At 40.4% G+C, this 13,762-nt stretch overlaps 1 protein-coding gene across 1 annotated transcript in view; it reads right to left on the reverse strand.

Annotated features, from left to right (window-relative positions):
* Nucleotides 1-13,762, reverse strand: part of OSBPL10 (oxysterol binding protein like 10) — a 252,541-nt gene that overhangs the window by 56,808 nt on the left and 181,971 nt on the right. The window contains exon 7 of the mRNA XM_011361186.2: nt 5,886-6,040. Within this exon, the coding sequence (XP_011359488.2) occupies nt 5,886-6,040 (155 nt within the window). The remainder of the gene's footprint in view (nt 1-5,885; nt 6,041-13,762) is intronic.

Raw genomic sequence — 13,762 nt, forward strand, 5'->3', positions numbered from 1 at the left:
CAACTTCCATACTGTTTTCCAGAAGCCTATATCTTCTTTGAGGCCATCATTAGTTGCTGTACCAAACCTGGAACCACTAACTGGCAGAATTCTTACTGTGTGAGAAAATCAACCTGCTTGAGCTGTTAATTGTTGGGTTCTTACTGGCAGCTATAAGAATCCTACTGGATATAGGAGATGGTACAGTATATAATAAAGGGCACGGGCTTGAGAGCAAGAAGTCCGGATATCAATGTTGTCTCTACTACTGACCAGTTTTGTGACTCTTGGCAAGTTAGTCAGCCACTCCAGTTTGGGGAATGGCCATTTGACCCCTAAAGACGACTCTAGTCCTAAGATTTAGTGATTCCAAAGCTGCGAGATTTAAAAAGTGTGTTTGTTCTCCAGGATCTAGGGAGGAGATGGCAATCAGACCACCTGATGACAGGGTGGGGAGTGGGCGGGAAGGGTAATCACACCAAACACAAACCTACTTGTAACAAATTCTAAATGTTTTAAAAGACACTTCCTACATAGCAACCACTTGGAATTAAACTTTGTGGAGTTATCACAGAATTCAATACATTTTCAACAATGATAAGTCAATGATAGCTATCTCACTCCTTGGTCAAACAGCTGACAATAAATGTGTCAAATATTTTGAACAAACTTTTAAGACTGAAAATGTGTGTTAAAAGAATTATCCAAAGGATCAAAACAGCACATTACCTTATTTTCAAAAATCTGTCACCATCCCATGCCTGATACCCTCAATCAACACTTACCTATACATTTATGTATCGTGGAGTTGAAGAATAAGGAGATGATAAAAATGGGTGGACGGAATTACCTGGCCAGGCTTCAACCTGAATGTCTGAGGACTTCAAAATGTCAGCTCTATGTGTTGTTAAGTGGTTCAAAAGTTCAGTGTTAAAATGACAATTCAATCAAGGACATGAAAATTCTTCCTGAGGCAAAATTCAGTGAAATCCTTTATATCTATCTCCTTCCTTTATTCATAAAACAAAGCTCTTACCTTGGGGAAGGTGGAGATAGTTTGACATGCTTACTTGGAAATTCAATTCTGCAATTTTCTAACCAAATCCCACTTGGCTAATTTATATGCTGATCTAGTGCTCAGTACTTAGGGACATCATGAGAAGTCTTTCTAAACCTGCTAGCTTTTGGGGGTGTAGTTGCATGTGGTCTCTTGATAGCATTATTGCCACTGCAATTCAGACAATTAACCAGGCAAAGCTTCTAATGAAACAATCAGCCCAGGGGCTGATAGGAGCTGACAGCAAGCTCTCAAGGCCCAGGCTTAAAGATGCTCTGTTCACGTCTCCAGGGGAGGGATTAATAGTACCGATTAACCATCTTATCCCTCCAGGCCAAAGGGAGGTGTCTGGTACTATAAATTTGCCTCAAATGATTAGCACAACATTATTTTTAAATGCTCCTCTGTTTCTCTTTTATGCAAGGGGGATTTGAGGCAGTTTTTAAAGTTTACCAAATGTTCTTCAAACAAACTCTGGATCCCCTGGATATTACGCAACAATAAGAAGTCAGGAACTATTGATTAACATAACGACAGGGATCGACCTCCAATGCATTATGCTAAACAGAAGAAGCCAAATCCAAAAGGCAACATACTGTGTGAGTTCATCTATGACATTCTAGAAAAGCCAAAACTGTACAGACAAAACAGATGAGTGACTGCAAAGTTAACTATAAAGGAATGCAAGGGAATTCTGGCCAGTGATGGAACCGTTCTAGATTTTGATTTGTTTAAAGTGATACAAGTATAATGATGAATTTATTTATAAATTAATTAACTTGACTTTTAAGAAAAATTTAAGTTTTGTTCCTCAGTCACATCTGCCAGAAAGGTGGGTCTACATGGCTACATGTGAGCTCTATCATTCAGGATTGTCTCCGTGTGCCTCCCCACACCTGGGCTCACCCCACCACCTTCCTATTCCAACAGCCCGACCAGTCATGGCCCAGTGCAGGGAACAGAAACTACCCCATGTATTTCAATCAGAAAGGGATTTGGTGTTGGAATTAGGTGCTTACAGAATCATTAAAAGACTTGGAGGAGCAGAAGTCCCCCTTAGACTTTTTAATTCGAGGACACAGCACCATAGGCACCATGATCCAAATGTTGGGAAGCTGCTGCCACCACGACAACTCATCACACCGAGGCATGTGGGGCGAAGGCCCTGGAACAATGAGTCTGGCCCCTGTGACTGCCTCTGAACACTCACATCTCCATGACCTTGCTGCCAGCAGCACCAGCAGAAGGAACTTGTCTCCATCTCAGGCTTCCAAATCTCACACAAATACATTTATAAAGCTGTCATGCATTTAAAAACTTAGCCGTAAGAAACTCTGGGACAAAGAGTTGTCATGCATTTAAAAACTTAGCCATAAGAAACTCTGGGACAAAGGTTTCCACTGTGAATGAAGATCCCAATATTAGAAGAGTTGGTCCCCAGGAAGTCCCCAATCACCATTTATCCTGTCCTAAAACAAGGCATTCTTTAATGAAGAAAGCACAACAAAAACCTTTTTCTGTCTAAATCTCAAATGATGGTAAGAGTAAAAAAAATTGTCCTACTAATGGGTAAAACCAAGATCTTAATTCATTTCATTATGGAATAATATTTTGTTTTCACAGTTAGTTCTAGCCCCAGAATAAAAATTTAAGATCATTGCATTTGATCACTCTTGAACTTGTATATTAAATACACACTGGTCTTCGAGTTTTATTCTGATGAGAATTAAACAGACTAATCTTGGAAATGCATTAATTTTCCAGACACCTGTAAGTTATTTTATGGTAAGCCAGAACCAAAGGAGGGGAGTGTGACACTGTGATTTATAGTAAGAAATATATTTGTTTTTTGTCTCCATTCCTGGCAGAGAGCTCCTAAAACCCAAGAATTTCCTAAAAGATGAGAGAGAGAAAGATGTCTTTTGTTGTTATTAAGGTAACTTTTAGAAAGCCCCTAGGTAACCCAAGGATGGAGAATGGATGCCAATGGAGCCAGATTAGAGGGTTGGAACTTTCAGTCTCCTCTCCCACCCTCAACCTCCAGGGAGGGGAGAGAGAGGGGCTGAAGACTGATAGCCAATGATTTAATCAATCATTCCCATATAATGAAGCCTCCATAAAAACCCAAAGGAACAGGGTTCAGAGAGCTTCTGGGCTGGTAAACAGGGGGAGGGGCGGAGAGAGTGGCACGTCTGGAGACAGCATGGAAGCTCCAGACCCTTCTCCCATACTTTGCCCTGTGCATATCTTCTGTCTTTTCCTGAATTATATCCTTTTATAAAAAACTGGTAAATGTTTCTCTGAGTTCTGTGAGCCAATCTAACAAATTAATCAAATCTGAAGAGAAGAACATGGGAACCTCCAATCTATAGTTAGTTGATCAGAAGCACAGGTGACAACCTGAACTTGCAAATGACATCTGATGTGTGTTGGGGTAGGCATTTTGTAGGATTGAGCCCTTAACTAGTGGGATATGGTCCTACCTACAGGTAGACAGTGTCAGACCAGGACACCCAGTTTGTGTGTGATGAGAACTAGACTGAGTTCACTGCTTGGTGATGTTATAGAGATAAGTACCTTTTATGTCTATTAATACTAAAGACCTAACGCAATCAAAACAATAATCCAAAAGAAAAGTTTAGCTAAATTACAACGATTACTACAATTCTTAGTTTCCCAATGATCACTCATATAGTAACTATATTCTCTATATTGAAAGGGCTAAGGAACCTTCTCACAAGGAAGTTTCAGCCTTTAGGAATTTCACCTCCTTCCTTCTTGGGTTATTTCTCCAAGTTTTACAAAAAGGAGGCAATGGAAACATTTTTCTTTTTCTGACAGGAAAACTATTGGGTGGATATTGCTCGCTTCTTTAACTCTTAAAAAAAAAAATGCGACAGAGTACAATGGCCTAAAATAAAAATAAGGTCCAATCAACAGTAGCTGTTTGGGTTTCAAGAATCATCTCCCAGAGTTGTCACTGGAAAAAATGAGGTGAGTCTGCAAAAGAACTGATTTTCCCTCCTCGGAAAACCATCAAAACACCATCACACCCCTATCATACTCCAGTAAGTCTCTTACAAACAATTTCTAATGTTGCTTTCACAAAAGGAGTAAGGGCAAAAATGACAATGAGAAACTGAGGACTGTTCCTAACTTAAGGGATAAAAGGTTCTCCCTAGTTTCCCTTCAGGGTATTTTTTTTAAAAGTCCAGGTTGGAAGTTAGTTATTTCTTATGGACAATTATATACTGTCTTCTGCCAATGTTACTGACTGGTAAAGCAAAATGGGCAATGATTCTTTGTAAAAAGAACAGAACTGGCCTCTCAAATTTGACTTAGAGGAAGCATCCATCAGGGAAAGGCAGAACAAACATTAAGGAGGATTCACAGAAAAAGGAAGACCACGAGCCCTAATAAGTAAGCTTATCAGGTTATAGCCTCGGTTAGATTTTGCCCAAGAATGCGGCTGAGAGTGAGGCTCTAAAAAAGCATTACCAAAATCTAGTAACTTCTCTACTCTTTTCATTTCTCCCTAGAGTAAGACTTTATATTTATTATGGTATGAACCCACAACGGTTCTTTTCCAAGGAAATGAAGGGGATTGTATTTTTCAACTCTTTAGCAGCTAAGCACTCCAGCCTCAAATCCCACCCCACCCAAAAATCTCAGAAGGGCATTACGACAACCGGGCTCCCACCACTTACAACAGCTGCCAACTTACGTTCAAGTTCACCTACAAACCAGCTGCAAGTGTTTTCAACCAGAAACTCACTGTACAGGTAGAAGCAAATGAGTTTCAAAATCTCACGTCCCCTATTCATTTCTTACCCTGCAAGAGTACCATAACGATAGTGAGCAATATTTGCAGGTAGGCTGATCCTGCCTCTTTAAGAGCTACCCAGTCCCTGTCAGAGAATATAATCATGTGAAGCTTGGAAAAATCCTTCAGGTGGTAACCAAGATCATTTGATTGAAGAAGCTGCCTTGGGAATTTCAAGCCTACAAAACAGATTTTGTGAGTGTTCTACAACTGTCTAGCTAAGGTGATTTCAATAAAATTAAGAATAACATCTAACAGACAGTGAAAGTAGGCATCGGCCCAGTTCAAGAGATCAGGTCAATGGGACGTGAGAATCGAAAGAAAAAGTAAAAACCAAAACTTCACTCCTGATGCAAAGTGAAAGTGACAAAAGGAAGTGCTGCACTGGCTTCCTTCCAGCTGCCACCGAGCGGCACTGTCGGGAGAGTCTTGTGGGCAGACGACCTAGTCCAGGAAGCCTGTCAGAGCCTGGCTGGTCGTTGACCTCTGCAGGGGTTGCTCCCCGCTAACCAGGCGGGGCAGGTGTCCCCTGTGGCATGGACCTGGACTGCAATACAACGCCTAGAAGGAGTCTCAGCCACTGCCCCACGGACCCTGGCCCGGGTCTGTAGCATGCAGGGGTCGAGCATGTGAGGCAGGAGCTTATGTTAGCACGAACCACACGAAAAGCCATTATTCAGGGGAGTGACATAATATATTGTAACTGCTCCCATCACATCAATAGGCATAGTTTTAATGGGTATGTTAGAATTTCTCCCACTTGAAGTTGAAATGACTCCAATTTCCATGAAAACAGGAGATTCCTCATTGGTAAAATCACAATTCACCCACGGCAGCTGCCAGACACAAGAACAGACATGCCAGGCGTGCACAGGGCTGATTTTTGTCTCTCCAGGCAATGCTTCCATTTTATAATTTGTCTCCTCTTAAAACAAAGAGATGAGCAAGTTACAAATATAATTACTATATTTCTGAACAAGCAATAACACAAGCCATGAAAGTGCTAAGAGAGGACCACTAGCTTACCTCTGGCTCTGGCTGTAAGGTTTGCTCATCCTCAGCAGAGTTTGGTAAAATGGCCCAGGTTATGTTGGCACTGGCTGATGGCAAAGAGCCAAACGTCCCATTTTTCAGCTGCTCTGTGGAGTGTGACTTGGGCCCGTGCCATCCCAGGATGTTTTCTGAAATAAAGACTTAGGTTGATGCCAAGTATTTTCCAAATGAAACATTTATAGCTCAAAAAATATCTGTACCTCACTGTTTAAGGAGACTGACTTGAAACGGGCCCAGTTTTGAGTGGACCACGGTAGATTTAAGTGGGGCTTGTTCTGAACGACGTGCCAAGTGTAGAATCAGATCATCTATTTATAAACTAGTTTCTGTATAACGGCAGTCTCAGAATCCCCACAGGCCGTTTTTCTCCCCATCCTTGGACACACAATTCACATTTTACCAAAGACAAATTTTCTTAAAGGTGTTTTCCTTATTTTTTAACTCCTTAAGACATTTTTAAAAACATTTACAATAAAAAAAAAAAAGTCAAATTTTATCAAAAATGGTCTGCTTGAAATGTGGTCTGATACCACTTGATATGATAGCCACAGTTCAGAAAAGATGGCTGCAGTGTGACCATGTGACGTCACCTCTGCTGTTAGACATGGCCGATGTGGCCGAAGTCAGGAAGCCCCATCACTAAAGAACAGATGTGGTCATTCCATTCTAGCACGAAACTTTTGTATCGACACCAATCTGGTAAACCAAAAGCATTTTTCTAATCCTTCTCCAACCTTTAGGGAAAAAAAGACTAACTCTAATATTGTTTTTTAAAGAGTGATGGATTATCATAGAATATTTGTATTTGCTTACTATTGGGGACAGGAGTAATCAGGTGGATTTCTTTACCCCATTAATAGCAGTTCTGCCATAGGAATTAGAATAGGTCCAAAACTCAGCTGAAGAGTAGGGATAAGTGATTAAGAAAAGGTAGGATGACGTGGAGACTGCCTCATGTGAACTAGAACTCAACCTTCCAGCATCTCAGATGTTCCATCCATAAAGTAATCATATCTATCAGTTTTTTCACCAGAGTTACTCAGAAAAAATCCACAAGTATCTCAAACTTTTAACACCCACAGGGAATCTCATCCATGGAAATAAAACAACAGAGGCAGATGAAAAGGCCGTACATGTGCTTATGCATGTGTGTCAGTGTGTGCAATATTATCCAACCCAAGCATATTTGTATGCGGAAATCTTTTTTTTTTTTTTAATGTGAAGTATTAGATCATATAGCTCTGCTCCTAAAAGCCTCAAGTGGCTTCTCGTTGCAACTGAAACATAATCTAAACTGCCTGGCTTGCAAGACTGCCCAGCCTCATTTCATTCTCTCTTCATTGCTCACCATGCTGATATTTTTTCCATTTTTCAAGTGTGCCAAGTTCATTCCAGTCAAGAGCCTTTGTGCCTGCTGTTTCTTCTGCTCAGAGTGCCATCCCTCCAGTTCTTCTATATGGAGGAGAGGTCTCCTATGTAAATCCAGGGGTCAGCTAAATGTCACTTGGTCACGGAAGGCCCCTGATATCTCCCTGGCCAAAGTAGCATCCCAAAGGCACTCCTTGTTACATCAATCAGCTTACTGTCTTCATAGCACTTAGGACTATCTGGAATCACCCTGCTCATTTGTCTATTGTCTTTCTCTCCTCCCTAAAATGTCAGATTCTTGAAGGCAGGGACAATATTGCCCTTGCTCATGGCTGTGTCACTAGAACCTAGAACATGGTCTAGCAAAGAGTGTGTGATCAATAAATATATGCAGAGTGAATGAATAACTTCGGATTGTCAGAGATAGTAAATTTCAAGAAAAATACATTTCATAACATCCTAAAAGTTAAAAAGGAAAAAATGGAAAAAAGAAAGTAGAATAGTGGTTACAAGTGGCTGGGACCAGGGCCGGAGGTGGGCGCGGTGAGATGGGGAGTCATTGTCTGATGGGTAGAGTTTCAGTTTTGCAAGACGAAAGAAGTGCTGGAGATGGGTAACACGATGTGAATGTACTTAACACTACTGAGCTGTGTACTTAAAAATGGTTGATGATGAAATTTTTGATATGTGTATTTTACCACGATTATTTTTAATAGCAAAAAGACATCCATATATCGGTCCTTGATGTCATTTACAAAAGATGAAAGGCTGCAGGATGAACTAAGACCAGACTTGGGAGGAATCCCCACAAATAATAAGGCAGGTGGGGCTGGACTAAGAAAGCCAATCCAGGGTTCAAGACACCAGAATCGGCCATAAGAAAGGGGGAACGACACTTCTTACCCATCCTGCTGACCAACTCTTGCCCAGAGACCTGAAGTTGGATTCAGATCTTAAATACTGGGCAGCTGTCTCATACATATAGGGGCATGACTTTTTTGTTTTATTATACAAGTAGTAACTGTCCTCTAAATTAATTAGGAAAGTTTAAAAAGCACTAGGGGAAATATGAGATTTGCTCGCCGTGCCAATCAGGACAATGTTCCCTCCATTATTCCGACACTTCAATTCTGTCCCTCTCTTCCCTCCATTCCACCATCACTCAGAGATGATAACCGAGAAAACAAGGGGGCAGGAAGTAGAGTCTGGCCAAGCAGTGATACACTGCATCCTGTGATAGACAAAGACCAGGACAGGATGACTGAAAGTAGCAAAGCATAATGGGGAATGTAGTTTTCTATATATTTTATGGATTCAGAGTATCAAAGAACCAATGAGTGAGGACCAAAGAGAAGTCCATCTCAGACCAGTCCAGCTGCTCTAATAAATAAGCACTGGTCTGGAAATCTGGATAGACATGTCTTGTTTGAGGATGAAGGAGGAAAATTTCAATAGAGAGTGAATGAAAAGGATTGTATGGAGCAAAGTTATCCTCAGAAGGCTTAGAAGAATATATCTCTGATATTTCTCATGTAAGGTGTCAGAGAAAACATCAGGAAAGGTGTATCCACAGCACAATACAGGATAAAGCAGCCTCTATGAAATAAAAACAGAAAGCTAGAAGAAGAAAATAGGCTGAGGTGAAAAAGGAGATTGATGCATTATGGAATTATTATGAGGAAATTAAATCAGCATTAGAATTAAAATGAACACTGAAATCAAGAAAAAATAGAAATAACACTGTATAAAAGTCAAATAAGGAACATGTCAACATAAGGAAATTCTACCAGTGTGCAGTTGTAAAAGGCACAAAGACAAAAACAAGACAGAATATAAGAGATGATGTGCAACAGAAATCCTAAAGATGCTGAAGGACAGAAATCAGAACATGGAAAAGAAACAATAAGCAATGATACAGAAGTAAAGATACACAGCCTGAGCTGAATGGAGAGCTGTGGGTACTGCTGAAAAGTCTACCGCATTCCAGTAAAATCAATGGGAAAGACTCTCATTTAGACATAGCTCAGCAATACTCTCTTAGGCTTTTTATGACTGAAATTTCAAACACATACACAAGTAGGCAGACAGAATAGTACAGTGAATGCCTAGCTCATGAAGTTTGGCAACATTCTGGAGTAACAAAAATCAAGAGAAAAATTTTCCATTCACTTAGGCAGAAAAATTAGACTTGCCCTAAAGGAAAAAAAAATCAAATTTGTTTTGAATTTTGCTATAACGCTAAATGCTAGAAGGTGAATAGATGAAGAGAAGAATGCAAATAAAAGTCTACATATTGTGGTAGAATGGGTGAAGGGCTGGGGAACAATGCTCTTTCTCAGCCAAATTATCTTTCCTCTGCTTAAAAAGAGTCAACATTTATTGAGCTCTTACTAGGTGCCAAGCACTACTGTACACAATTTACATGTGTTAACTCATCTAATCCTAATCACGAACCATGAGGTAGGTGTTACGATTATGCCCACTTGACGGATAAACAGAGGCACGCAGACCTACTAAGTAGTAAGATCAAAATTAAAACCCAGTCAGCCTGGCCCCAGAGCCCACACTCAAACTTACACTGTATGTCTTCTCAGCAGCACTGCAGAGACTAGGGAAACCTTCTGGGAGAAGAAAACTACTTGAAGACATATAGCAATATACAAAGAAATGAAGATCTAAGAGCTCAAGACTGGAGAAGTCACGTATGAAAGGACCAGTGGTGAGCAATGAAGCCAGTTAAACACAGAGCTGAGCAAGGCTGTGAGAGTAGGCTGAGGTTTAAAAAAAAAGGCACTCGCCTCGGGTGTAAAATTTAAAGAGGCACCAAGACACTCGTAATCAAAATAAATAATATTTTCACACAATATTTTAAAATTTTAAATTAATGTCCCCCCTCCCAAAAAAAAATAAAAGTCTTACAGGACTTGGTCTCACTTACCTCATCCTGCCAAATCCTGTCTTTATTTAAAATGTAGCTATTTTGTTCATTCTGGATTTTTTGTTATTAATTTTGGTTTAAAAATATCACATTAAAGCATCATTTATCCTCATTACTTCGGCATCCCTAGGCTCATGGCGAGTGCTTTACTCACCTCACTTAGTCCGTGCCCTGGAACAAAATTTAAGTAATTTTTCTAAACATGGGTACATAATTGAACATTAAGTTAAAAATTATTTTAAAAGGATTTAATCATTAGCACACGTTATTAAGTATTAAATTAATATTAAAATATTAATAACAATAGCCTCCACATTATATTACCAAAAATCAGTTAAGTATAGCAGAGAAACAAAAGAAATTAAAGTATGCTGAATCATCATCACTAAAGGAGAGAGTCAAAAAGTAGTGTGGCATTCTTGACTTTGACCATTACAAAAATGTAGGTGAAAGAATGCTTATGAAAAATGTAATGGAACCACTATTAGAATTTACATATTTTCCCCCAAAACACTATAGAAGAGTAAAGGAAATACAACTTGTGTAGCAAAATAGAAAACAAAAAAAACATCATGGAAACATAAAAACAAAAAGCATAAAAAAGACTAATAAAAATAAACACACACCAGTTTAAAGAAAAAATAAATGGACTATGTTACTCTACTGAAAGAGAGTCTCAAGTTTGTGTTATAAAACAAAATGCAAGTCTAAACCATATTTCAGTAATTCTAAGACATACCTAATTTTCACATTTTAACATCTCTGAAGTTGGAGTTTATCTTACAGTCAATGGTGTGTCACAATTTAATTGGCAGCCTTTTCTTTCCAGTGGCACAAAGGATAACGGTGTGTTTTACTACTGATGGTGTCTGACAGTTGAGAAAATATGCCTCACTTATAGAACGTGATTCAGAAAGGTCTAAAGTAGAAAGATGGTCAAAAACATGCCAGGAAGGTACAAATGAAAAGGACACTGGGATCAAAACATTACCATGTGGCTGCTGACTGACAGTAAAATCAAGTAGCCAGATATCAATCGCCTTTTACTCTCTGGTCCACTGTCATGCTCATGAGCAGGGAGCTCATCAAAGATGACACAACAGAAGAGAACAGGAAGTTTATAAAGAATCGGGAGGGCCCCGAATGGCAAATCTGGTCCTCTAAACAGGCTTTTACACACACCTGTAGCTGCACGCAACACACCTTTGCAGGTATGAGAACACAGGGAAGAGGAAAGCAACTATAAATGTTTTGGTTCCCTGAACCAACCAGAACTAGGAAAAAAGCTACAGAAGATGTAACTGTAGGGTTAAAGGTTTGACTGTGGAGCTGCGTCACCCAGTTCTTGGCCTCAGTGTAAGCCTTGCTCTGAGTACTGAGAGATATAGTCCCCAGGCCAGGGCTATGAGGCCTCTGCCCAAAGCCAGTGACAGGTGATGGCAGCTAGCAGCATCCTTCCCTCTTCCTGTAACATGGTGACCTCACGCCTCCTAGATTTGGTAAACCTAAGAGGGCTTTCCAAAATGGAGTAAGATTGACACACTCAAGAAAAACATAAGGCACATTTATGATGGAAAGTTAAGATGTCAGTATCCAACACAGCACTCCAAAACTCTGTTTAGACAGGAAAAAAAAGAGAGAAAGACAATCCACCCATCTAAAATATTCTACACTAGTTTTTGTTTTTGTTTTTGTCTTTTTTCTTCCTCCAACATGCTATACACTGAAGGAACCATCACATTTCTATCTTGGCTTTTAATCAAAAAATAAGGGAAGGTGCCTTATGTGGGGCACATTTTTACCAGAAACAGTGGGTGTCAGGGAAAAGAATGCAAGAGAGTGAGGAAGCAAAGGGAGTCTCTGAGTGGTGGAAAAAAGGTGAACGCTGGGAGTCTGAAGATGTCTCTGGAAAAAAGTGAAGCGCAGCAAAAGGAGGAAGGCAACGAGGCCAGAAAAGTCAAGAGAGTCCTCAGAATAGTCTCACCTATTTGATCGTTTTTGCCAAACCCCCAAATGGGAGGACCAATACGACCAGCTTATTAATTGACAATCCCACAAACCTTACAAGAGAATGAGAAAGTTATTGCAAGGATGAGTTAAGAAAAGCACATTAAATTCTGCTCTGGTGCTCCTCCCTTCAATTACACATCTCTTGATCTCTTATCCTGATTATGTCTCACAGCACATGTGTCATCCACAGTGATGATTCCCCAAGGCTCTCCTGTCACTTGCTCCAGCAGCGCTGACCCCAGTGTTCTTGCCCAACATGGCTTGCACTGATAGTTCTGTTAGCACCCAGCTCTCATCTAGCACTAGAATATGCTTGTCCAGTTACAGGTGTTTGCTCTGACTTTGAACGATGTTCCCTAAATCAAGGCCCTCAAGCAAGGAATTAACCAAAAGCACATTCAACAGACTCTGCACCCCAAACCACTTTCACGGTTGTTTCTCTCCCACCTAAAGCCCAGACTCTCAAGTAGCCCAGCCCTTTCCGGTTCTGAGGTAGTCCTGCCTGCCTTTCTGCATGGAATCTGAGGCTCATATCTAGGCTGGGGAAAACAGACATCCGCCTACTTCCGCCTTCATCAATCATTTGCCTCCACCAAGCTGCTGAAGTAGATTTAGTAGTCACTAGGAACAGAAGAGAACCGCATAAAAAAAGCCTTCACCAAAAAGGCCAACTTACTTTATTAATTTTAATTACAAAACTCTCCACTAACAGAAGTTCAATGAAGCATTTCAGCCCACTATATAATACCATAGAGATAAACATCGGAGACAAGACGAGGAGCCCAAAATGCATGGGCGGGGTGGAGGTAGAGAAATATGAATACAAAAGTATTTTTAGATTTCAGTCCAGTTGCTCAGCGCATTTGAAATGAAATGAGCATTAGAGAGAGAGCAACACCTGCAGACAAAGGCGCCAAAGACAACACATTTCCTAGAAGATACAATGAAATGCTACAAGAGATGAAAAGCTACAAAACCACAAATTAATTTTTGATTAAGAAAAGGGGCAGAATTTAAGAAAAAAACATTGCAGGGGTCAGAAGGCAAAGAGGCTTGAAGCAAGAACAGTGTGTCTGGATATTCAGTGTGCGGTGGGGCATCTGCGCCTCCCTGCCCACTGCACACTTCCAGGAAAGCCTGGCAGAGTTTCGCTTTAATGAGATTGTGATTTCCATCAGCCCAGCCTGACCAGCCTTACATGTAACCAGTAGGGTTTTATCAGTGGGAGTCAGGCTGCTATAGCTACTATCAACCTCCGGAGCCCTGAGGTTCGAAACAGGTGTATTTTGTGGTGACACCCCTGCGGTTATCACATTCTCTTATTCCACTAGCTCGAGATTCTGGAATTGGGTTTTAACTGCAGGCAACGATGATGGTTTGGGTGCAGGAATTCAATTTTTTCTCCCAATGTGTGGTAGATTTAAAAGACCCATGCGGAATGTTTTAAAACTTGAGGGACTGTGTTATATGGAATAGAAGTTTTAAAAGGGTTAAGAAGGCAACAAAGTACCCGCTGTGATGATTCGTGCTCTCT

This window comes from Pteropus vampyrus, unplaced genomic scaffold (assembly GCF_000151845.1).
Source record: "Pteropus vampyrus isolate Shadow unplaced genomic scaffold, Pvam_2.0 Scaffold1, whole genome shotgun sequence".
NCBI lineage: Eukaryota > Metazoa > Chordata > Mammalia > Chiroptera > Pteropodidae > Pteropus > Pteropus vampyrus.